The 26,239-nt window shown below is 40.4% G+C and overlaps 1 protein-coding gene across 1 annotated transcript; it reads right to left on the minus strand.

Moving 5' to 3' along the window:
* Positions 1-685: 685 nt before the first annotated feature.
* On the minus strand, positions 686-26,239 carry CCN6 (cellular communication network factor 6; the record flags this gene model as incomplete). Its single annotated transcript, XM_082855860.1, has 5 exons — positions 686-1,225; positions 2,276-2,469; positions 5,733-5,975; positions 9,852-10,149; positions 26,192-26,239. 5 exons carry the CDS (start codon positions 26,237-26,239, stop codon positions 944-946), a joined length of 1,065 nt encoding a protein of 354 aa, XP_082711986.1. The 3' UTR covers positions 686-943.

Genomic DNA, 26,239 nt, shown 5'->3' on the forward strand with positions numbered 1-26,239 from the left:
CACTGAACTGCCAAAGAAGGCCCACTTGTCACTATTTATACAAGCAAACAGAACATTACTAAGCTTGATATCCTTTTTGAAACTTTGCAGTAAATGACTAATAGTCTAGTGAAAGTGTTCCAGTTACTATAAATCTCCAGTTTTAGTCTTCAACATTAATTTATCTTTAATCGCAATTTATATTTAAAATTCATAGGTGATTTATCATTTAAGGAAGTAATTTTGAGCAACAATTTATTTTCAAGCCAGAAAAATCTGTTGGGTGCTTTCTTTAATGTTATTTTTTAAATTTCTTTCCTTTTCAGAGTAAGGATACTGCTCTTGGTCTCTATCTTGGAAATTAAGTTTTTTACAGTATTTGGTATAAAAATTTAGATTACAGTTGTCAACAGTGGCCAAAGAAGTTCCATTTTTTCCTTCCAAAAGAAATCTTAGTAAACTGATATTCAGGATAGGGCAATGGAAATAATAAATACATTTACAACTTAGTCTTATTCCTAGTTAAGATTTAATCTAGAAAATCTTGCTCACCCTATAATGATTATGTGATTGGAGCCTAGGCTGTATTGTCAAAGTACAGTTTTAAAACTTTAATATGCTTTTTATATAGCTTCAACAGATCATTTCAGATTATTTTATAGAATAAAATGTTCTCTTGTAAATTGTATAACGTTTCATTATGGAATATGTAGATGGAACCAAATACTTTTGTATTACATAATTATACACTTTAAGAGCTCAATTTTAAGGTTTTCATATTTTACATATATTTTTAGGAGAACCTTTTTTAAAGCTTCTAATGCCTTAAATACAGTTATCTGAGAATAGCTAGGCATTCTTACTGTTTTAAACCAATAAGGCAGATTTGCCACCCTTTTAAAACCATTTTAAATTTTGATGTAATGACATGATTGACCTTAACTTTTTCCCCATGTGCTTGGTTTTATAGGATCTTGATCTCAGAAAATATATCTCCTGGATCTCTGCAGTTTCTCTGACATACACAAGATGTAATCCACAGCATTTTCCATTTAAATGACCCTTCGTTTGGGCAATCAAACTGAATGGTAATCATTTTAGACTTGTTAGGGACACAGCATCTTTTATCCAAGCATATCCCACAGAAAGTGGGTTTGTAACTCTGAGTGCTTGAGCATCCGGAAAAGACAAATTTTTCAGCTTTGACGGGTTGGAAAGTAGGTTGGCATGTTTTTCCTTTGGGGATCTGAAAAGATATATAACGTTAAGAAGTCACTCTTTAAACTTGATTACAGTAGTTCAGAAAAGCGATACTTTGTGGACTATTACATAAACACACAGATAATAATTATTTTCAGGGCATTAATAGTTGCCATTTAGTGACATCCAGCCCTTTCTTTTCTGCCTTTAAAATCCCCTCTCACCAGAGGACCTTGGAAGTCCTCCCTGTGCTTCCTCCATCATATTATAGGACCCACTCCCCAATGTTTTTCTGCTATCTACCCTTGACTTAGTTCCACAATAAATGAAAATTTGTTTTATTTAATACTAAGGGCCAAGACTTAAATTCTCTAACATGGCTCAGACAGTTTTAAGTAGATGGATAGATGAATGAACATCTTAATCCCTTTGAAATTGTCAGCTTTCTAATAAATAGGATAGGGAATAACTTACTTAGGGATAAGATTGGTTTTGTAGCATCTCTAAAAATTACTCGAGACAGTCACAGAAGCAGGACCAGCTCTAGTTATACCAAGCAATCTTAAGAGTATGTATTATTGTATCATAGTCCTTTGGCAAGTAGTAGCTAAGCAAAGCATTTTGGAAATAGTGTGGTTCCCTCTCCAAGTTGGTGATACATAAGATCAGAACTTCTCTGATGTTCCTAATATTTTTATAATTATGATGTAGCAACCAAAATCTTTTATCAATTGCTCTGATTCCACTACAGAAAATTAATATAGGAAAAAGAAGGTAGAATCTGAAAAGGATCCTCTCTGAAAAAACAATATACATGGTGGGGTGCCCTAACAAATCAGGCTGATCAAGACCCACACTAGTAAGCTGTTAACCTGTTGATTCTAGATACCCTAACATTACCTCTCTGCTTGGTGAAATTTTTCCCACAAAGTGCAGTTAATATCTGCTTTCCTCCAAGATAGTTTGACTTTAAGGGTTATAATGAAGTGGTTTTATTAATAAACACTTCCAAAACACACACATACATAGACACACACATACTTTTCAGGAGTCTCAATATTGAATTATCATGAAGTTAAATCTACTTAAACTTTACCTTTACTGTCTTTGATATATTACTGTCACAAGGCTGAATGTAGCACAGTCTTTTCTCATTTCTCATTTCACAGTTGCTGTTTTCATTGGTTACCCTATTAGATATGCCCATCCCACATGTTCTGGAGCAAGGGGTCCACTTTGTTGCTTGCACAAGACATTTTCTTTTCCAAATAAGTGGGAGATTCCTATAAGCTAAAATAAAGGAGGAGGGAGTGCATGTGTATAAATATATATGTATTCATGTAGGTAGGTAATTTTTAATCATTATTTTTAAGCTAATAGTTAATAGATCTGAACTTTATATAAAGTAATTCAGAATAAAATAAGCTTATGGTCTAATTATTCTCTTTTTCCCACTCCCCAAATTGTCTTTCAATCAAGTATTACAGTGCAGTATCTTAGGAGGAATAAAAATACTTTATCTTTGAAAAACTGAGTAAAGTATCCATTTGCTTCTTTCTGCGTAGCCCATCCTCTGAGTACTAAACAAGCTTATGCTTTGATGGATATCTGCCTTTTCCCTGGTTCTTGCCTCATGCTTGATGTTATTTTCAACAGATGTTGAAACAGACATCAGTAGGATTAGGGAATTCAAGATATTAATCAGAACAAGGTGGTCTTACTGTTAAATTTTGTGATGTTAAAATCTAAAATACAAAAGTTACATTTGAGAATTCAGCTATCAATGAGACCAGTTATTTTCTTCTCCACTTTTTAAAATCTAGTCTTTTAGAAAATTCTCTACGTTACACTGCACTAATCTAAATACTTATACTAAGTCATGAAAAATGTGCAATCCATTTTATTCAGTCAGCTTAACTATTACATTCCCTATGGTATCAGGCCTATGGTATTCCCTCTGTTGTCTAGACATTTCATATCACTTCGGAATGCATGGACGGATCTATGGGTGAGTGGGTTGGATAGACAGAGCCCCCCTCCACTGCCTGCAGCTTAGGAGAAACAAGGGAGAGGAAGGGGGTGAATAATGAAAATATAAAGAGTGCATAATAATTCTTCCATCTTGTAAATCCATGGGGAGCTTCCCTCTTGTTCTGCTCATGAATGAATCAGGCACTTGGTTCATTTTAAGCAAACTACTAACTGGTTCATTGTCTCAAAGCATTTCCTTCAGGTTAATATGCATCCTAAAGTGGGTGCTTTGGGAGTAAGGTGGAGATTTGAGTCTGCAATTAACACAGCAAAATTCATGCTACATTAAAATGTCAATTTAAAAAGGAACCACCCACCCCCCCTCAAAAAAATGCCTTCTTGATAGGGAAGAGTCACTTTGAAGTATGTGCTATCTTTGAATAAAGTGATACTTTGATACTGTTGTCAGTGTTATTACAGTAGGATCTTGCCATTGCACACAGAACTGAGGGAGAGGAAGCAGAAAAATGGAGATACCTGGAAGGTAGACAACAGTTTAAAGACCACAGCGCAGGAAGCAGGTTAAAAGCTTGGCATGCATCTGCAATAAATAAAGGTAGGTTAGATTATCATATTACCAAGAACCCCCCTTAGAGTTAAGCCAAGAGCTGCAGTTCAGCAATTGCTTAACATTCATTAAAGGGCAAGAAAACTAGAAGAAATTTTCAAAGTACAAGTTCAGTGTTTGGTGAGCAGTGAGAAAAGCACAGGGGCATTATGTCATTGCATGCTTCCTGCTGACAAAGCAAAAGCTAGATTCCAACTGTAGACTGTCTGGAATTAAGTATATAAATTACTATCACAAATATATCTTAAAGTATGTGTGTGTCATTGTGCTCAACTTTGAAAGCAAACTCCTGTTTGGGTCCATAAGTACAGTTTCAAAGTTAAACAGAGGAGAGACATTAAACAACATATACTTCCTTTTAAACATATCTAGGCCTATATTTTAATTACTAGAGCGCACTTGGGAGATTTTCTCATTTTTTGTAGCAAAGTACTGACCACTAAGAATGACCATCTGACGCCTCCTCCAACCAGGTTCCAAGTGAATCCACTGAAACTGCTCTGACTTCACAAATGAGACCAACTTGACCGTGACCCAAAGGCCTGGCCTTGGGGACAACTGCTGTTCTATGGTGGTCTCACCAGGGAGGTTCACGCATGGGTTCTAAGAACTTAACACAGAGTCACTAAGATCCAATGCAGAAAATCAACTGTTCTTGTACATTTGTTAAAAAAAACAATTTGGCTTATATTTTCAAAACTTTTAGAGCATTAACAGTATCACGCGGTTAGCTGAAAACCACGGATGGTGAATGCCGATTTGCTGTAACCTGTTAAAGTTTTTTGAATTGGCATAATTGGAATCCCAGAGGATGTTCCTTTAAGAATTCATTTTTAAAGATCTAAGACTCATTTCTCTGATTATAGTTGCTTTTATTAACTATCCACATAAGTGAATTTAGGAGTCTTTAGCATACATAAGTATTCCATATTTCCATGGCATCTTTCATTTACTAAGCTCCAAATTTCAAGAAAAAGGCATTCTTAATTTCTGGATGAAAGCACAGATGTGAATAATAACCAGGCAGCAATATTGCCCTTTTTGAGTCCTTCCTCACCTGTGCTTCATCTGCTGGCATTTTTGAAACTCCTGTCCCCAAAAAGCCTTGGCACCTAAATAAGGTGCTAGCTTAGAGCAGCCAAACTATAAGGTTTGTGAATATACTGATGCCAACTGTAAATGGCCAGGTGCTCCAGGTGAGTAATAAAGATTCTCATTACAAGTTTCTGACTACACACCTACCTGGGTAACCTACTTAAAAATGCCTGTGTGCACATTTATTTAGAGAAGTTGGTAATTGTTAAGCTTCATTTTCAGTGAATGAAAGGGTAATTTTACATTAGTTTTATCTGTTTTTAGAAATGTTTACAAATCAATGTACCCTCAAATATTTTTGATCATAGCCTTCCATTTCTGCTTTTACCATATGGAAAAGTTGCCTTTGGAAATTTTTGGAACTGGATGGTTCATACTTCTTGCCCATAATAGAATAATACAGATAAAAGTTTTTCCAGGCCAGGGTACATGTGGATAATATTTGGTCAGTTTGCCTGAGAAGAGGTTAAATGGAAATAAGTAGAGGTAGTAAGAGTTTTCCTGACCTAGTAGAGCTTTCAAAAACTGGAATATTTGGGGAGTTCCCTAGTGATCTAGTGGTTAGGATTCAGTGCTGTCTCTGCCGTCGCGTGGGTTCAATCCCTGGTTAGGGAACTGAAATCCCATGAGCTGCGTGGCCAAAAAAAAAGGAAAAACTCTAAAACATTATAAAGTTCCCTTTACAGATACTCAGAGCATACCTGCCTGAGGTAGAGACTGAGCATGGTGGCACACTCAAACTAAATCTCACACTGATCACCAATCAGTAAGTACCTCCTTAGTTCCTGTGGTACATAAAAGGAACATGAAAGAAAACCAGGCGAAGTCATACATGAGAGACAGTTCTACTTATGAGTACCTGGCATTGTTTTGTAGCTTGTTGACAGCTGCTGTTGTGATGACCCCAGGCCACATTTTGACTGATCAGTCTTCTTTCCACCTTTAGCCCTAGAGCAGTGCCTGTCAGCCGGCTTTGGTATGAACAGAGGTGTGCAGCCAATGGCCCCACTCACACAGAGGCAGCTAAACAGGGGATTGGGCTGAAACACTTGGCCATTATGATAATGTACCCTGTTGAACTCACATCCCACAGCTACAAGGTCTGAAAAGAGAGAAGAGCAAAATCACCAAAGAAGCCATAACTGATAATCTAGACTTCAGTTATAAACCAAAGAGGAAATTGCTATCTCCTTTATGAAATATAGTTCTCAATTTTTTAGGCCACATGTGAAACCTCCTTCACAGAACATCTGTAAAAAGTGAAAATGAGGGCTTCCCTGGTGGCGCAGTGGTTGAGAGTCCACCTGCCGATGCAAAGGACATGGGTTCGTGCCCCGGTCCGGGAAGATCCCACATGCTACGGAGCGGCTGGGCCCGTGAGCCATGGCCGCTGAGCCTGCGCGTCCGGAGCCTGTGCTCCGCAACGGGAGAGGCCACAGCAGTGAGAGGCCCGCGTACCGCAAAAAAAAAAAAAAAAAAAGTGAAAATTAGACATTTTCATTATATCGTAGATTATCAGCCCTGAGTAGTCACCTTCAAAATTAAGACCCTGTTCCCTGTTCTTGAGTAAAGTTAATAAAAAATCACTATGAGTATAGAACTGGGATAATGACTGTAAACCTCAGAGCTGGGTTGATGGCTGGTGAGACAGATATCCCCAGATGCCCAACAACAGGCTAGGATATATTTCTAGGGAGTTAGGATAAGTGAATGGGTGAAGAAATCATAAATTGTTTACAATACTGCACAGTAGCTGATGACCTTTCACAGAACTGGAAGGTCAAAACCTTTTCAGAATACTAAGATGTGACTGACTTCACTGTGTTGACATTTGTGCTGATGGTGCAAAAGCAGCAGTGGCTAAAACTGCTGCTGACACTTCAGCGTGAATCGAACTGTACAAGTTAGTCACTATTTTTCCTTGCCATACACTTGTACATAAACGTACTGTTTTTTAAAGTTCTTAGTTCTACCTAAGAATGTCCTTAATGACACAGTAAAAATTACTAATTTTATTAAATCTGAGTGATCAAATATACATGTCTTTTTAACATTCTGTGTGACAAAACAGGAAGTTACATAGAGCCTTTCTCTAGATAGTGTACCAAAGTACAATAGTTATCTCGAGGAAAAGCACCTATGTTATTGTTTGGGTTGTGGGCCGAAGTAACCACTTTTTTAGTGGTAATTTCCCCTGAAGAGATGCTTGACGGATACCTCATGGTTATTCAGACTTGAGTATTTGGCAGACATTTTCTTGAAAATCAACGAAACGAGCCTGTCACTTCAAGGGAAACAACTAACAGTACTTGTTGCCAGTAACAGAATTTAAGCTTTTGAGCAAAAATTAGAATTTTGGAAAACTTGTGTCCACCGCTGAGATCTTTATAGCTACCCAATATGTAGACTTTTCTGATAATTTTGGTACTAACTAATGTGATTTTTTTTAAATATCCATATAACCCATTGCTCCAAACTGGCATTTTCCAAATAACCAGTGCATGGTATTACAAAATTATACTCGAGGAAAAGCCCCATTCCAAGTGGGTCTTTGAATAGAGGAAAGTATTTTAATGTCACAGAGTCTGAAAAGGTCATTGATTTGGTTTCCGATCCCACACGATTAGCAGTGATGCAGCTAATTTTTAAGAAACTCCATTTCTCAAGTTTTAATATAATATGAAAAAAGAATATTCACAATTATCTGAAAAGTCTGTTAAAATATTCCTTCCTTTTCCAACAACGTATCTGTGTGAGGCTGGAATCCCTTCATATATTCCAAACTAAAACAACATATAGCAATATATTGAATGCAGAAGCAGATGTAAGAATCTATCTTCTGTTAAGCTAGGCATTAGAGAGATTTGCAAAAATGTAAAACAATTCCACTTCCACTCTTCTCTAATTTCTTTGTTTTTAAAGTAAAATTTTTTCACAAATAATATATTATTAATTTGCAATGGGTTTGTTATTTTTAAACGTATTAGTAAATATTTTTAAATTTCTAATCCATTAAATACCAAGAGGTAACTCACATAAACAAAAGCTCTTTGGGTCCTCATTAATTTCTAAGACTAAAGGGATCCTCAGACCAAAAAAAAGTTTAAAAACCATTGTTCTATAATGATGAATCAGCACATTCTCTGTAAAGTTATATCTTAAGCCTTTATAGACCATTCGGTCTCTGTTGCAACTACTAGACCCTGCTATTGTAAAGCAGCCACAGACTATATGTAACTGAACTGGTGTGGCTGTTCTCTGATAAAACATTATTTACAGAAACAGACTGTGGGGCGGATTTGGTCCCTGAGCCATAGTTTGTGACCCCAGTTATAGATCATCCCCACCCCCATCCTCATGGCTGTGCTCTGTTACAATACTCATCACATTGTACATAAAATTACTTGTGGAAAGATCTGTCTGACACAATAAACTTTGACTCCGCGAGGGCAGGAGCTATATCTCTTTTTTCCCTGTTGTGTCCCCACCTGCTGGTCACAGTGTCTAGCTCAGTAGTGGATGCGCACTAAGTGTTTGTTAGGTTAATGAAATACCTTGCCTGGCACTGTTTGGGAGAAGGGTATCCTGAATGCCAGAGTCTGATAGATCACGTTTTTCCTGTTGAATTTCCATAAGTAATAGCTAACATTTTTGAGAATTTACTACATACCAGATATTGTGTTCGGTGTTTTGGGTTTTGTGTCTTTATTTCATTTGATCCTCCTAACAACTATAAAATAGGAAGTACATATAATATAACTGAGGCACAGAGAGGTTAAGCAACTTGATCAAGGTCACTCAGCAGACAGAACTCAGAATTTGAACCCAGAGCCTACATTCTTAACCAATATACAATAGTCAAGTGCTGACAGGGGCATCAGGCTATCAACTTGAACTGTTCCACACATTCAGTCCAACTCCAGAGATGTGCTCTCATTCCATACTTACAACCAAACTTCTGCTAGTAGTTTTCCTTCCCACTTAGACTTTTCTACAGAGTAACTTAACCACCCAGCTGACATGAGTATTTCTCTTCCCTTAGAAATTTTTTTTTTAATCCTCAATAAATCGGTATCCTGAATTATTGTCAAGGCATAGGTTTAGATGGTCTCAAGCAGTCTCCAGAGCTGAGGCCCATAAAGCTGAGGGTCCTGTTGTGATGTGGGTGCCCCTACCTTCTATTTACAAATGTGCCTCAGTAAAAAGTACAGTAACTTGGGCTTCCCTGGTGGTGCAGTGGTTAAGAATCCGTCTGCCAATGCAGGCGACATGGGTTCGAGCCCTGGTCCGGGAAGATCCCACAAGCTGTGGAGCAACTAAGCCCGTGCGCCACAGCCACTGAGCCTGCCCTCTAGAGCCTGCGAGCTCTAGGCCGTGCTCCACAGCAAGAGAAGCCACCGCAGTGAGAAGCCCGCTCACCGCGACGAAGAGTAGCCCCCGCTCGCTGCAACTAGAGAAAGCCCATGTGCAGCAACGAAGACACAACGCAGCCAAAAATAAAATAAAATAAATTTTTAAAGTACAGTAACCTGACGGTTAGTTGGGAAGACTGAGATTAAAGCTGTATGTCTGAATACTAGATATACATCCTTACATTTTAAAAAAGATTATTTTTTAGTCACAGAAAAGGTTGAATTCAGATTGCTTCTGACAGTAGTAACAAAAGCTGTCATTTGTGGCACTTTAATGAGTCAAGCCGTTTACATAATTTCTCCTATTTTTATCATTAAAAGCAATTACCTGAGAAGAACTGCAAGATCATTTCAATGCAATAAAAGTAACAGGTTTCTGAATGTGTGTGTAACATCTGCTCATTTCACATGGTGTCCAATATGAGAAGGCTAGTCTCACTGGTGCATGGAAACTAAACCCACCTCTTATTTAGTCACATTAAGCTGATTATTCCAAAGTAACAATTGCAGGCAAAAATCCTGTCTAGACTCCACATTCGCCAGCCAGTGTGGAAGGAAACACTTACATGCACACACTCCAGTCTCATACGTAGGCCCGTCTGCTGAGTAGTCACAGTACAGCCCTTTGTGGGGGTCGCAGAGGTCAGCTTCGTTGCAGGTGTCCCCTGGTTGCCTGGCACAGATTTTACAGCATCCACAGCCATCCCTCACCAGGCTCACTCCAGGAGGGCAGCTGGGCTTCTGGTGAGCGCACTGACAGGGCCAGTGACAAAACTGTTGACGATGGTGCACTTCTGCTACCTCACCAGGCCTTCCTTCGGGCGCCGTGTCTAACAGCCCAGTGCCCTGGGCCCTGCAGTAGAACTTCATTTGACAACAAAGGTGATGTTAGAAATGGTTCCTCAAACTAATTTCAGAGGTCTTCTGGAAATAGATTTCCCCCAGAGTACGAGAATATAGTGTGGTGATTGTAATAATAATAGTATCTACCAGTATTTGACATGATCACTCACTCCTTAAACTTTTCTGCGCTCAGCTTCCAACACATGACTCTTTCTCCTCCTTTCTCACTGATGGCTCCTTCTCAGTCTCCTCTGCTAGTTTCTTCTCATCATCTTCATCTCTAAACACTGAAACCCCCTGTGGGTAAAGACCTCTGAAGTAACTTCCCTCACTGCATCTCATATCTCCACCCAGGCCTCTCTTCTGAACTCAAACTGCCTACTTAACAGATCTCCACTTAGATGTTTGACAGGCATAGCAAACTTCACATGACCAAAAACAAACTCCCAATTCTCCCCTCCAATCTACTCTTCCTTACAAGGGAAGGAGAGAGGCAGGTGTGTCAGAGAAGATGTGATGCTAGAAGCAGAGGTAACACGATGCTTCTGCTGAAGGGGGGCGTCACAAGCCAAGGAATGCAAGCAGCTTATAAAGGCTGGAAAAGGCAAAGGACAGATCCTCCCCTAGACTCCCCGGAAGGAACACACAGCCCTGCCTTGATTTTAGCTGTTTCCAGACTACAGACGCCAGAACTGTAAGATAATAAATCTGTGCTGTTTGAAGACTGTAGCAATTTATTCAGTAGCAATAGGAAACAATACACCCCATTTTACAAGGGAGGACTATGGGGCTCTGATTGCTTAACCTACTCCAGGTCGCATATCAAGTAAGTGGAAGAAGAGGGACTTACACCATGCAGGCAGCTTCCAGAGCCTGAGCTCTCAATCCTTACCTTCCTCCCTTCCCCAGGCCAGGTCTTGCCACCAACCAGCTTTGATATTGAACAGATCACTGAATCTCTGCGTCTGTTTTTCCTCTCTAGCCCAGACTCTCCCCCTGAGCTCACAACTAACTCATTCATCTCTTCGGGGTATATCCCACTTTGATGTCCCACAAGCACCTCACTTTCTCCCTCCCCACAAGAAACTGCTCTCAGCTAGTCCCCATTTTAGTGAATGGTGGCATCATCCCCTGAGTTCCCCAAGCCAGGAAGCTGAGATCAACCTCACCTGTTCCATCTCCTTCATCCCTCACACCCGAAGGTCAGCGACCTGCAGCACAACGTTCAGGGCCCTCCTCATCTCTTGCATTCCTTAGATGCCTTAGCTTCTAGCGAGTGAAAGTGCCTGCGGTTCCCTGCATATCTGAGGCTGTTCCTTCTACCTGTAACCTTCTTCACCTGCCCCCACTCCTTTCCTGAGTTACCACCTTCTCCAGAAGACTTTCTATAACCTCTCCATGCTCCCTTTTACCTGTCGGTGTACTGAAGTTAGTGTATAAGTGCCTGTCTTCTCCACTCACCCTAAAGCTACCCAACCACAGGGAGTTGCGGTTCACTTGCTGGTGTCCAAGTGGCACTTAGCACAGTGCCTGGCAAGTAATTTCTGTAATTAACTCTCAATTTTTATCTGATGGAACTGAAGGCAGTTGGACTGATTCAGACATCCTAAACCTCTTTCCAACTCAAAAACCCTACATTTAAGGGACACCAAGTGGGGAAAGCGGTTGGGGGGGATGAATTGGGGGATTGGGATTGACATATATACACTAATATGTATAAAATAGATAGCTAATATAAAAAAAGAGAAAGTTTGGACAATGAAAAAGAAAGTCAGAATCAGAAAAAAAACAAAAACAACCCTACATTTAAAAGTATCTGTTTGAAATTCCACCATTAAATCTTAAGCCTTTTTTTTTTTTGCGCAGGCTCAGCGGCCATGGGTCACGGGCCCAGCCGCTCTGCGGCATGTGGGATCCTCCCGGACCGGGGCACGAACCTGTGTCCCCTGCATCGGCAGGAGGACTCTTAATCACTGCGCCACCAGGGAAGCCCAGCCTTTTTTCTTACCACTGATGAGACATGTATTCCCCAGAGTAACACTTTCAGCTACTATTTGAGTTGAATATACCATGTGAGAATAGACTTTGAGGATACAGTGCTGGGCTTCTGAAGGACGAGGAGGAACAATGGAAATCCCGAATGTAGAGGGGCAGAATATCAAGGCTACACATAGCGAGCGCCTGCTTCACATTCTTGCCCAGGTTCAGACGTGGTTACCAGGGACCCCTTGCCGGGTTCGGTGGCCTCTCAGCTGGGCTCATGTTCATGAACTTTCCGTCCTCCCCTCTCTAAGGTGTTGGACTCTCAATTCTTGGCTTTCATGACACCAGCCCCACACCCCTGCCCAGTTCTACCCCTACCTCTGGACATACTTTCTCAATCTCCTTTGCAGGCTCCTGTTACCCTGCATTTGACTTGGATCTAAGCTCACTGGTGTTTCGTGACCTTAATGTATTGCTGTTCTCACCCTGCACACTGTCTCTTGACCATCTCATCAACACCCTTGCCGTCATTTTCGACCCTGTGCAGCTTCAAATATAAATTTCCATCCAGGACTGCCACGCTGAGTGCAGACCCATATAGCTGGCTGCCTACCGGACGTCTCCACTAGAACGTCCTACAGGAAAAACTCACGTCCCAAACTCAACATTGCCCCACCCACCCGAGACAGCTTCTCCATACCCTGGAGATAGGAAACTAGGAGTCCTCCAGGTCATCTTCCTCTCCCTCACCTCCCATAGTCATTTAACAACTAATCCTGCTTATCATACTTATAGCCCTAAAACTAGTCCCTCTTCCCTCATTTTCACTGCTACCAAGTATTACTGCAGTAAGTTCCTAACCAGTCTCCCTCCCTCAAGAATGACTTCAACAAATCTACCACATCACTGCTTTAAGGAGCTCTTAAAAAACATATCTGTCGGTCGCCAGCATCTCCACACAAAAAAACAAAACAAAACAAAAAACACTGTATCTAGTTCTGTAAAAAATGCCATTGGTAATTTGACAGGGATTGCATTGAATCTGTAGATTGCTTTGGGTAGTATAGTCATTTTCACAATATTGATTCTTCCAATCCAAGAACATGATATATCTCTCCATCTATTTGTATCATCTTTAATTTCTTGCATCAGTGTCTTATAGTTTTCTGCATACAGGTCTTTTGTCTCCTTAGGTAGGTTTATTCCTAGGTATTTTATTCTTTTTGTTGCAATGGTAAAGGGGAGTGTTTCCTTAGTTTCTCTTTCAGATTTTTCATCATTAGTGTATAGGAATGCAAGAGATTTCTGTGCATTAATTTTGCATCCTGCAACTTTACCAAATTCATTGATTAGCTCTAGTAGTTTTCTGGTGGCATCTTTAGGATTCTCTATGTATAGTATCATGTCATTTGCAAACAGTGACAGTTTTACGTCTTCTTTTCCAATTCGTATTCCTTTTCTTTCTTTTCCTTCTCTGATTGCTGTGGCTAGGATTTCCAAAACTATGTTGAATAATAGTGGTGAAAGTGGACATCCTTGTCTTCTTCCTGATCTTAGAGGAAATGCTTTCAGTTTTTCACCATTGAGAATGATGTTTGCTGTGCGTTTGTTGTATATGGACTCTATTATGTTGAGGAAAGTTCCCTCTATGCCCACTTTCTGGAGAGTTTTTATCATAAATGGGTGTTGAATTTTGTCAAAAGCTTTTTCTGCATCTATTGAGATGATCGTATGGTTTCTATTCTTCAGTTTGTTACTATGGTGTATCACATTGATTGATTTGTGTATATTGAAGAATCCTTGCATCCCTGGTATAAATCCCACTCGATCATTGTGTATGATCCTTTTAATGTGTTGTTGGATTCTGTTTGCTGGTATTTTGTTGAGGATTTTTGCATCTATATTCATCAATGATATTGGTCTGTAATTTTCTTTTTTTGTAGTATCTTTGTCTGGTTTTGGTATCAGGGTGATGGTGGCCTCATAGAATGAGTTTGGGAGTGTTCCTTCCTCTTCAGTTTTTTGGAAGAGCTGGAGAAGGATGGGAGTTACCTCTTCTTTAAATGTTTGATAGAATTCACAAATAAAATTTGTATGGACACACAAAAGACCCCAAATAGCCAAAGCAGTCTTGAGGGAAAGAAAAAGAGCTGGAAGAATCAGACTCCCCAACTTCACACTATACTACAAAGCTACAGTAATCAAGACAATATGGTACTGGCACAAAAACAGAAAGATAGATCAATGGAACAGGATAGAAAGCCCAGAGATAAACCCACACACCTATCGTCAAATAATCTATCACAAAGGAGGCAAGGATATACAATGGAGAAAAGACACTCTCTTAAATAAGTGGTGCTAGGAAAACTGGACAGCTACATGTAAAAGAATGAAATTAGAACACTCCCTAACACCATACACAAAAATAAACTCAAAATGGATTAGAGACCTAAATATAAGGCTGGACACTATAAAACTCTCAGAGGAAAACATATGAAGAACACTCTTTGACATAAATCACAGCAAGATCTTTTTTGATCCACCTCCTACAGTAATGGAAATAAAAACAAAAATAAACAAATGGGACCTAATGAAACTTCAAACCTTTTGCAAAGCAAAGGAAACTACAAACAAGACGAAAAGACAACCCTCAGAATGGGAGAAAATATTTGCAAACGAATCAATGCACAAAGAATTAATCTCGATCACTTCCGGGAAGACGGCGGAAGAGTAAGACGCGGAGATCACCTTCCTCCCCACAGATACACCAGAAATACATCTACACGTGGAATAACTCCTACAGAACACCTACTGAACGCTGGCAGAAGACCTCAGACCTCCCAAAAGGCAAGAAACCCCCCACGTACCTGGGTAGGAAAAAGAAAAAAGAATAAACAGAGACAAAAAGATAGGGACGGGACCTGCACCAGTGGGAGGGAGCTGTGAAGGAGGAAAGGTTTCCACACACTAGGAAGCCCCTTCGCGGTTGGAGACTACGGGTGGCAGAGGGGGAAGCTTCGGAGCCGCGGAGGAGAGCACAGCAACAGGGGTGCATGGGGCAAAGCGGAGAGATTCCCGCACAGAGGATCGGTGCCGACCAGCACTCACCAGTCCGAGAGGCTTGTCTGCTCCCCCGCCGGGGGGGGGGGGGTAGGGCTGGGAGATGAGGCTCGGACTGTGGTTGGAGCGCAGGGAGAGGACTGGGGTTGGCGGCGTGAACACAGCCTGCAGGGGGTTAGTGTGCCACGGCTGGCCCGGAGGGAGTCCGGGGAAAAGTCTGGACCTGCCAAAGAGGCAAGAGACTTTTTCTTCCCTCTTTGTTTCCTGGTGCGCGAGGAGAGGGGATTAAGAGCGCTGCTTAAAGGAGCTCCAGAGACGGGCGCGAGCCGCGGCTAAAAGCGTGGACCCCCAGAGACAGGCATGAGACGCTAAGGCTGCTGCTGCCACCACCAAGAAGCCTGTGTGCGAGCACAGGTCACTATCCACACCTCCCTTCCGGGGACCCTGTGCAGCCCGCCACTGCCAGGGTCCCGGGATCCAGGGACAACTCCCCCGGGAGAATGCACTGCATGCCTCAGGCTGGTGCAACATCACGCCGGCCTCTGCCACCGCAGGCTCGCCCTGCACTCCGTGCCCCTCCCTCCTCCCGGCCTGAGTGAGCCAGAGCCCCCGAATCAGCGGCTCCTTTAACCCCATCCTGTCTGAGCGAAGAACAGACGCCCTCCAGCGACCTACACGCAGAGGCAGGGCCAAATCCAAAGCTGAGCCCTTGGGAGCTGTGAGAACAAAGAAGAGAAAGGGAAATCTCTCCCAGCAGCCTCAGGAGCAGCGGATTAAAGCTCCACAGTCAACTTGATGTACCCTGCATCTGTGGAATACATGGATAGACAACGAATCATCCCAAATTAAGGAGGTGGACTTTGAGAGCAAGATTTATGATTTTTTCCCCTTTTCCTCTTTTTGTGACTGTATATGTGTATGCTTCTCTGTGAGATTTTGTCTGTATAGCTTTGCTTCCACCATTTGTCCCAGAGTTCTATCCGTCCGTTCTTGTTTTTTTCACCTAATAATTATTTTTTAATAACTTTATTATATTTTATCTTACTTTATTTTACTTTATCTTCTTTTTTTCTTCCTTCCTCCCTCCCTCCCTCCTTCCTTCCTTTCTTTCTTTCTCCTTCTATTAACTCTGTCTTTCTACTTTTTCTCCCTTTTCTTCTGAGCCGTGTGGATGAAAGGCTCTTGGTGCTGCAGTCAGGAGTTATTGCTGTACTTCTGAGGTGGGAGAGCCAACTTCAGGACACTGGTCCACAAGAGACCTCCCAGCTCCACATAATATCAAATGGTGAAAATCTCCCAGAGATCTCCATCTCAACACCAGCACCCAGCTTCACTCAATGACCAGCAAGCTACAGTGCGGGACATCCTATGCCAAACAACTAGCAAGACAGGAACACAACCCCATCCATTAGCAGAGAGGCTGCCCTAAATAATAATAAGTCCACAGACACCCCAAAACACACCACCAGACGTGGACCCGCCCACCAGAAAGACAAGATCCAGCCTCATCCACCAGAACACAGGCACTAGTCTCCTCCACCAGGAAGCCTACACAACCCACTGAACCAACCTTAGCCACTGGTGACAGACACCAAAAACAATGGGAACTATGAACCTGCAGCCTGCAAAAAGAAGACCCCAAACACAGTAAGATAAGCAAAATGAGAAGACAGAAAAACACACAGCAGATGAAGGAGCAAGATAAAAACCCACCAGACCTAACAAATGAAGAGGAAATAGGCAGTCTACCTGAAAAACAATTGAGAATAATGATAGTAAAGATGATCCAAAATCTTGGAAATAGAATAGAGAAAATGCAAGAAACATTTAACAAGGACCTAGAAGAACTAAAGATGAAACAAACAATGATGAACAACACAATAAATGAAATGAAGAATACTCTAGAAGGGATCAATAGCAGAATAACTGAGGCAGAAGAACACATAAGTGACCTGGAGGATAAAATAGTGGAAATAACTACTGCAGAGCAGAATAAAGAAAAAATAATGAAAAGAACTGAGGACAGTCTCAGAGACCTCTGGGACAACATTAAACGCACCAACATTCGAATTATAGGGGTTCCAGAAGAAGAAGAGAAAAAGAAAGGGACTGAGAAAATATTTGAAGAGATTATAGTTGAAAACTTCCCTAATATGGGAAAGGAAATAGTCAATCACGTCCAGGAAGCACAGAGAGTTCCATACAGGATAAATCCAAGGAGAAATACACCAAGACACATATTAATCAAACTGTGAAAAACTAAATACAAAGAAAGCATATTAAAAGCAGCAAGGGAAAAACAACAAATAACACACAAGGGAATCCCCATAAGGTTAACAGCTGATCTTTCAGCACAAACTCTGCAAGCCAAAAGGGAGTGGCAGGACATATTTAAAGTGATGAAGGAGGGCTTCCCTGGTGGCACAGTGGTTGAGAGTCCGCCTTCCGATGCAGGGGACGCGGGGTCATGCCCCGGTCCGGGAAGATCCCACATGCCGCGGAGCGGCTGGGCCCGTGAGCCATGGCCGCTGAGCCTGCACGTTCGGAGCCTGTGCTCCGCAACGGGAGAGGCCACAACAGTGAGAGGCCCGCGTACCGGAAAAAAAAATAAAATAAAAATAAATTAAAAAAAATAAAGTGATGAAGGAGAAAAACCTGTAGCCAAGATTACTCTACCCAGCAAGGATCTCATTCAGATTTGATGGAGAAATTAAAACCTTTACAGACAAGCAAAAGCTGAGAGAGTTCAGCACCACCAAACCAGCTCTACAACAACTGCTAAAGGAACTTCTCTAGGCAAGAAACACAAGAGAAGGAAAAGACCTACAATAACGAACCAAAAAAATTAAGAAAATGGGAATAGGAACATACATATCGATAATTACCTTAAATGTAAATGGACTTAATGCTCCCACCAAAAGACACAGATTGGCTGAATGGATACAAAAACAAGACCCATATATTTGCTGTCTACAAGAGACCCACTTCTGACCTAGAGACACATACAGACTGAAAGTAAGGGGATGGAAAAAGATATTTCATGAAAATGGAAACCAAAAGAAAGCTGAAGTAGCAATTCTCATATCAGACAAAATAGACTTTAAAATAAAGACTATTAGAAGAGACAAACAAGGACACTACATAATGATCAAGGGATCGATCCAAGAAGAAGATATAACAACTGTAAATATTTATGCACCCAACATAGGAGCACCTTAATACATAAGGCTAATACTAACAGCCATAAAGGGGGAAATCGACAGTAACACATTCATAGTAGGGGACTTTAACACCCCATTTTCACCAATGGACAGATCATCCAAAATGAAAATAAATAAGGAAACACAAGCTTTAAATGATACATTAAACAAGATGGACTTAATTGATATTTATAGGACATTCCATCCAAAAACAACAGAATACACATTTTTCTCAAGTGCTCATGGAACATTCTCCAGGATAGCTCATATCTTGGGTCACAAATCAAGCCTTGGTAAATTTAAGAAAATTGAAATTGTATCAAGTATCTTTTCCGACCACAACGCTATGAGTCTAGATATCAATTACAGGAAAAGATCTATAAAAAATACAAACACATGGAGGCTAAACAATACACTACTTAATAACTAAGTGATCACTGAAGAAATCAAAGAGGAAATAAAAAAATACCTAGAAACAAATGACAATGGAGACACAACGACCCAAAATCTATTGGATGCAGCAAAAGCAGTTCTAAGAGGCAAGTTTATAGCAATACAATCCTACCTTAAGAAACAGGAAACATCTCGAATAAACAACCTAACCTTGCACCTAAAGCAATTAGAGAAAGAAGAACAAAAAAACCCCAAAGTTAGCAGAAGGAAAGAAATCATAAAAATCAGATCAGAAATAAATGAAAAAGAAATGAAGGAAACGATAGCAAAGATCAATAAAACTAAAAGCTGGTTCCAAGAGAAGATAAACAAAATTGATAAACCATTAGCCAGACTCATCAAGAGAAAAAGGGAGAAGACTCAAATCAATAGAATTAGAAATGAAAAAGGTGAAGTAACAACTGACACTGCAGAAATACAAAAGATCATGAGAGATTACTAAAAGCAACTCTATGCCAATAAAATGGACAACCTGGAAGAAATGGACAAATTCTTAGAAAGGCACAACCTGCCAAGACTGAATCAGGAAGAAATAGAAAATACGAACAGACCAATCACAAGCACTGAAATAGAAACTGTGATTAAAAATCTTTCAACAAACAAAAGCCCAGGACCAGATGGCTTCACAGGCGAATTCTATCAAACATTTAGAGAAGAGCTAACACCTATCCCTCTCAAACTCTTCCAAAATATAGCAGAGGGAGGAACACTCCCAAACTCATTCTACGAGGCCACAATCACCCTGATACCAAAACCAGACAAGGATGTCACAAAGAAAGAAAACTACAGGCCAATATCACTGATGAACATAGATGCAAAAATCCTCAACAAAATACTAGCAAACAGAATCCAACAGCACATTAAACGGATCATACACCATGATCAAGTGGGGTTTAGTCCAGGAATGCAAGGATTCTTCAATATACGCAAATCAATCAACGTGATACACCATATTAAAAAATTGAAGGAGAAAAACCATGTGATCATCTCAACAGAGGCAGAGAAAGCTTTCAACAAAATTCAACACCCATTTATGATAAAAACCCTGCAGAAAGTAGGCATAGAGGGAACGTTCCTCAACATAATAAAGGCCATATATGACAAGCCCACAGCCAACATCATCCTCAATGGTGAAAAACTGAAACCTTTTCCACTAAGATCAGGAACAAGACAAAGTTGCGCACTCTCACCACTCTTATTCAACACAGTTTTGGAAGTTTTAGCCACAGCAATTAGAGAAGAAAGGGAAATAAAAGGAATCCAAATCAGAAAAGAAGAAGTAAAGCTGTCACTATTTGCAGATGACATGATACTATACATAGAGAATCCTAAAGATGCTACCAGAAAACTACTAGAGCTAATCAATGAATTTGGTAAAGTAGCAGATACAAAATTAATGCACAGAAATCTCTGGCATTCCTATAAACTAATGATGAAAAATCTGAAAGTGAAATCAAGAAAACACTCCCATTTACCATTGCAACAAAAAGAATAGAATATCTAGGAATAAACCTACCTAAGGAGACAAAAGAACTCTATGCAGAAAATTATGAAACACTGATGAAAGAAATTAAAGATGATACAAATAGATGGAGAGATATACCATGTTCTTGGATTGGAAGAATCAACATTGTGAAAATGACTCTACTACCCAAAGCAATCTACAGATTCAATGCAATCCCTATCAAACTACCACTGGCATTTTTCACAGAACTAGAACAAAAACTTTCACAATTTGTATGGAAACACAAAAGACATCGGAATAGCCAAAGCAATCTTGAGAATGAAAAACGGAGCTGGGGGAATCAGGCTCCCTGACTTCAGACTATACTACAAAGCTACAGTAATCAAGACAGTATGGTACTGGCACAAAAACAGAAAGATAGATCAATGGAACAGGATAGAAAGCCCAGAGATAAACCCACGCACATATGATCACCTTATCTTTGATAAAGGAGGCAGGAATGTACAGTGGAGAAAGGACAGCCTCTTCAATAAGTAGTGCTGGGAAAACTGGACAGGTACATGTAAAACTATGAGATTAGATCACTCCCTAACACCATACACAAAAATAAGCTCAAAATGGATTAAAGACCTAAATGTAAGGCCAGAAACTATCAAACTCTTAGAGGAAAACATAGGCAGGACACTCTATGACATAAATCACAGCAAAATCCTTTTTGACCCACCTCCTAGAGAAATGGAAATAAAAACAAAAATAAACAAATGGGACCTAATGAAACTGCAAAGCTTTTGCACAGCAAAGGAAACCATAAACAGGACCAAAAGACAACCCTCAGAATGGGAGAAAATATTTGCAAATGAAGCAACTGACAAAGGATTAATCTCCAAAATTTATAAGCAGCTCATGCAGCTTAATAACAAAAAAACAAACAACCCAATCCAAAAATGGGCAGAAGACCTACATAGACATTTCTCCAAAGAAGATATACAGACTGCCAACAAACACATGAAAGAATGTTCAACATCATTAATCATTAGAGAAATGCAAATCAAAACTGCAGTGAGATATCATCTCACACCAGTCAGAATGGCCATCATCAAAAAATCTAGAAACAAAAAATGCTGGAGAGGGTGCGGAGAAAAGGGAACCCTCTTGCACTGTTGGTGGGAATGTAAATTGATACAGCCACTGTGGAGAACAGTATGGAGGTCCTTAAAAAACTACAAATAGAACTACGATATGACCCAGCAATCCCACTACTGGGCATATACCCTGAGAAAACCATAATTCAAAGAGTCATGTACCAAAATGTTCATTGCGGCTCTATTTACAATAGCCCAGAGGTGGAAACAACCTAAGTGTCCATCATCGGATGAATGGATAAAGAAGATGTGGCACATATACACAATGGAATATTACTCAGCCATAAAAAGAAACGAAATTGAGCTATTTGTAATGAGGTGGATAGACCTAGAGTCTGTCATACAGAGTGAAGTAAGTCAGAAAGAGAGAGACAAATACCGTATGCTAACACATATATATGGAACTTAAGAAAAAAAATGTCATGAAGAACCTAGGGGTAAAACAGGAATAAAGACACAGACCTACTAGCGAATGGACTTGAGGATATGGGGAGGGGGAAGGGTGAGCTGTGACAAAGCGAGAGAGAGGCATGGACAGATATACACTACCAAACGTAAGGTAGATTGCTAGTGGGAAGCAGCCGCATAGCACAGGGAGATCAGCTCGGTGCTTTGTGACCGCCTGGAGGGGTGCGATTGGGAGGGTGGGAGGGAAGGAGACACAAGAGGGAAGAGATATGGGGACATATGTATATATATAACTGATTCATTTTGTTGTAAAGCAGAAACTAACACACCATTGTAAAGCAATTATACTCCAATAAAGATGTTAAAAAAAAAAAGAAAAGCCAAAAAAAAAGAACCTCAGTGACTTATGGGACAACCTCAAGCATACATGTAACTAGAGTCACAGAAGGAATAGAAGAGACCAAAAATACTTGGAGAAATTTTGTTTGAAATTTTTTCAAAATTTGATGGAAATTACAAACCCACAGATTCAAGAAACTTAATGAGTTCTGTCCAGATTGAAATGACCATTTTTCCTTTGTACCCTGTTGTATCCCATACATATTTTTTATCACAGAAACTGTAACATTTGAATGCACTTTTTTACCTGTCTCCCTAAAGCAAATTGTGAGCAACTTTAAGGCAGAATAGTGCATGGCATATGATAAATACTCAATAAACCAAAGTTCTCAAATGCTAAAAAAAAAAAAAAAAGAATTAATCTCCAAAATATATAAACAGCACGTGCAGCTCAATATTAAAAAAACAAACAACCCAATCAAAAAATGGGTAGAAGACCTAAATAGACATTTCTCCAAAGAAGACATACAGATGGCCAAGAAGCACATGAAAAGCTGCTGAACATCACTATTAGAGAAATGCAAATCAAAACTACAATGAGGTATCACCTCACACCAGTTAGAATGGGCATCATCAGAAAATTTACAATCAACAAATGCTGGAGAGGGTGTGGAGAAAAGGGAACCCTCTTGCATTGTTGGTGGAAATGTAAATTGATACAGCCACTATGGAGAACAGTATGGAGGTTCCTTAAAGAACTAAAACTAGAACTACCATATGACCCAGCAATCCCACTACTGGGCGTATACCCAGAGAAAACCATAATTCAAAAAGACACATGCACCCCAGTGTTCATTGCAACACTATTCACAATAGCCAGGTCATGGAAGCAACCTAAATGCCCATTGACAGATGAATGGATAAAGAAGGTGTGGTACATATATACAATGGAATATTACTCAGCCATAAAAAGGAACGAAATTGGGTCATTTGTAGAGACATGGTTGGATCTAGAGACTGTCATACAGAGTGAAGTAAGTCGGAAAGAGAAAAACAAATATCGTATATTAACACACATATGTGGAACCTAGAAAAATGGTACAGATGAACCTGTTTGCAGGGCAGAAATTGAGACACAGATGTAGAGAACAAACGTATGGACAACAAAGGGGGAAAGTGGTGGCGGGGGTGGAGGTGGTGGTGTGATGGATTGGGAGATTGGGATTGACATGCATACACTAATATGTATAAAATGGATAACTAATAAGAACCTGCTGTATAAAAAATAAATAAAATTTAAAATTTTTTTAATTTTATAAAAACCACTGTATCTGATTTTACTCCTCATCTCCTTGAAGCCCATCCAGTGGCTCCCCACTGTCAACAGTACATGGTCCAAACTTCTGAGCATGGTATCTAAACCCTGTGTGTGCTGGTCCTCGCCTTCCTCTCTAGCGGTAGCACTCAGTGCACTCTCCTCCTATGCCATGCACCTGACAAGAGGCACCAGGTCAGTTTCTCCTCCTCTGAGGTCAGGTTTCTCCTCACATTGCTCCCTCTAATGAAGTGCCCGCTCCCCAAACTTCCCACCTGGGGACACCCGTTTATCTTTCCAGTCTGGAAGCATTTCTATATGATCTCCGAGGTCACAAGGTAACACGGCTGAAAACTAAGGATAGAGAGAAAATCTTGGAATCAGCCTGAGAAAGGGGGAGTATTACACACAGGAGAATAACAATAAGTATGAGATCTGACTTCTCATCAAAAGAAGGAAACCAAGATGCTCTTCAATAGGTGAGTGGATGAACTGTGATACATCCAGGCAGTGGAACATTATTCAGTGCTAAAAGGAAATGAGCTATCAAGCCTTGAAAAGACATGCATATCACTAAGTGAAAGAAGCCAATCTGAAAAGGCTACATACTGTATGCCTCCAACTATATGACATTCTGGAAAGGGCAAAACTATGGAGACAGTAAAAAGATCAGTGGTTGCCAGCAGTTGAGAGAGGAGAGAACAATGAATAACAGAGCACAGAGGATTTTTAGGGCAGCGAAAATACTCTGTACAATACTGTCATAGTGGATACATGTCATTATGCATCTGTCCAAACTCAGAAGGTACAACACCAAGAGTGAACCGTAACATAAGTGATGGACTCTGGATGGTTATGATGTGCCAGTGTGGTTCATCAGTTGTGTACCACTTTTGTGGGGGACACAGATAATCCGGGTGGAGGGGAGGCAGTGCACAGGAAATCTCTGTACCTTCCTCTCAAACTTGCTGTGACCCTAAAACTACGCCCCAAAAAACTATGTCTTTAAAAGAGGAGGTGGAGAAGGAGAACAAGCCCCCAGACAGAATGTTGAAAGAAAAAAAACTGTCAACCTGAGGTTCTTTCTCCAGTGGAATTATCTTTTAAAAATGAGGGTAAAATTAAAGACATTTCCAGATACAGAAAAGCTGAGAGAAATTGTTGCTAGCATACCTGTCTCACAAGAAATACTAAAGGAAGCTCTTCAGTCTGAAGGGAAAATTACAACAGATAGTACTTTAGAAATACAGGAAGAAATCAAGGGTCCCAGAAACGGCAAATATGTGGGTAAATGTAAAAAACTGTATATAATTTTTTCTTCAGACATTTTGACTGTTTTCAAAATCAAAAGCTCAAGACCACAAAAGAATCATCAGAATAATACAACAGAAACAAGGAGGGGTCTTGACCACAGAGCTGAGCTTTAGTATAACTCTGGGATTTCGATAACTTTCATTTATTTGATCTTTGAGCCTCAATCCTCCTCTGTAAAACAGGGCTAATAATATCCACTTTGCAAGGTTATTTTGAGGATTAAGATAATGACTAAAGTGCATAGCACAGTGCATGGCACATAGTAGATTTTCTATAAATGGTAGGTATTATCAGACCCTTAACTTTGCCATTAAGCATAATATTTTCTTGTTGCTCTCTATATAACCCCTTTTTGTGTTTGTTTTTACTTTGGGCACATCTCTCTCTGTTGGAATATTTGCTGTTTAGGGAGATGCTGTAGTTCGCAGTCAACAAAAATGACAGGGTTTTTCTCAAGAGCAGTGGAATAGGCAACAGGCAGCCCCATCTCACCCCTACTGGAGAAAAGCACCCCTCCACATAATGGTACCACTGACATTCTTGTTATGACCCTTTTAAAATCTTCAATCTCTCCACATATAACAATTTTCAACCCCTTGTTTTCTAAAATACATCTACTACTTACTGCCTCAATCAAATTAACTCACAGACACATCCCTGTACTCTAAATAACCACGTTTCAAAAGCTCTGTCTTCTGGGCTAGCGAAAACCTCCACCATGTAAATAAATCCATAAATAAGTCACCCTGTTTTAATGGTCTTAATAAAAAATACTAAAGCAAAGAATTGCTCATATTAAATTAAACTTCCCTTTGGTCTGCTGTGTGAAATACTTAAAAATCCCGTGGACTGATTCCTTTTCATGAAAAGTGAAAAACTCATGGGTTAAGAAAAAAGAAATAGAATGTTTTAAAAATATAAATGTTTGCTCTGAAAAGCTTCTCTCCTACAAGGACAGGCTTAGCTGAAGAAAGCCATTAGGATCACTTTTTCCAGCGGCTCTGTGCCTTCCGCCCGGGCTGGCGCCCGCAGAGGACCACAGCCACCCCGCCCGCAGGGCTGCCGCTCCCCAAGTGCGTGTGCCAGCAGACTCCCGTAAAAAATACACCGTATGAAAATCTGGGAGCTGTTCAAACATATCGGAAGCAGGATTAAGTGCCCTTCCCCGAAAGGGAGAAATGTTTTTCACTCTTTCCCGAAGCTAATGAACCTAAACAGGACTCGATTTGGAGAAGAAAATGGCTCCCTGTTCGTCTGCAAGTATTTCCACAAGGAATGCATCTCTCCTCTTCCCCCATCTTCTCTTCCTTTTTATCTCTGACCTGAGGAAATAGGAGTCGCCGCATCCCCTGGGGGAAGGAGTGGTGGGAGAGCCAGGACGTACCTGTGACAGAGCAGCCAGGAGAAGCGTGGAGAGGAGCGGCCCTCGCAT

Source organism: Leucopleurus acutus, assembly GCF_964270905.1.
Source record: "Leucopleurus acutus genome assembly, chromosome: 15".
Classification (NCBI taxonomy): domain Eukaryota; kingdom Metazoa; phylum Chordata; class Mammalia; order Artiodactyla; family Delphinidae; genus Leucopleurus; species Leucopleurus acutus.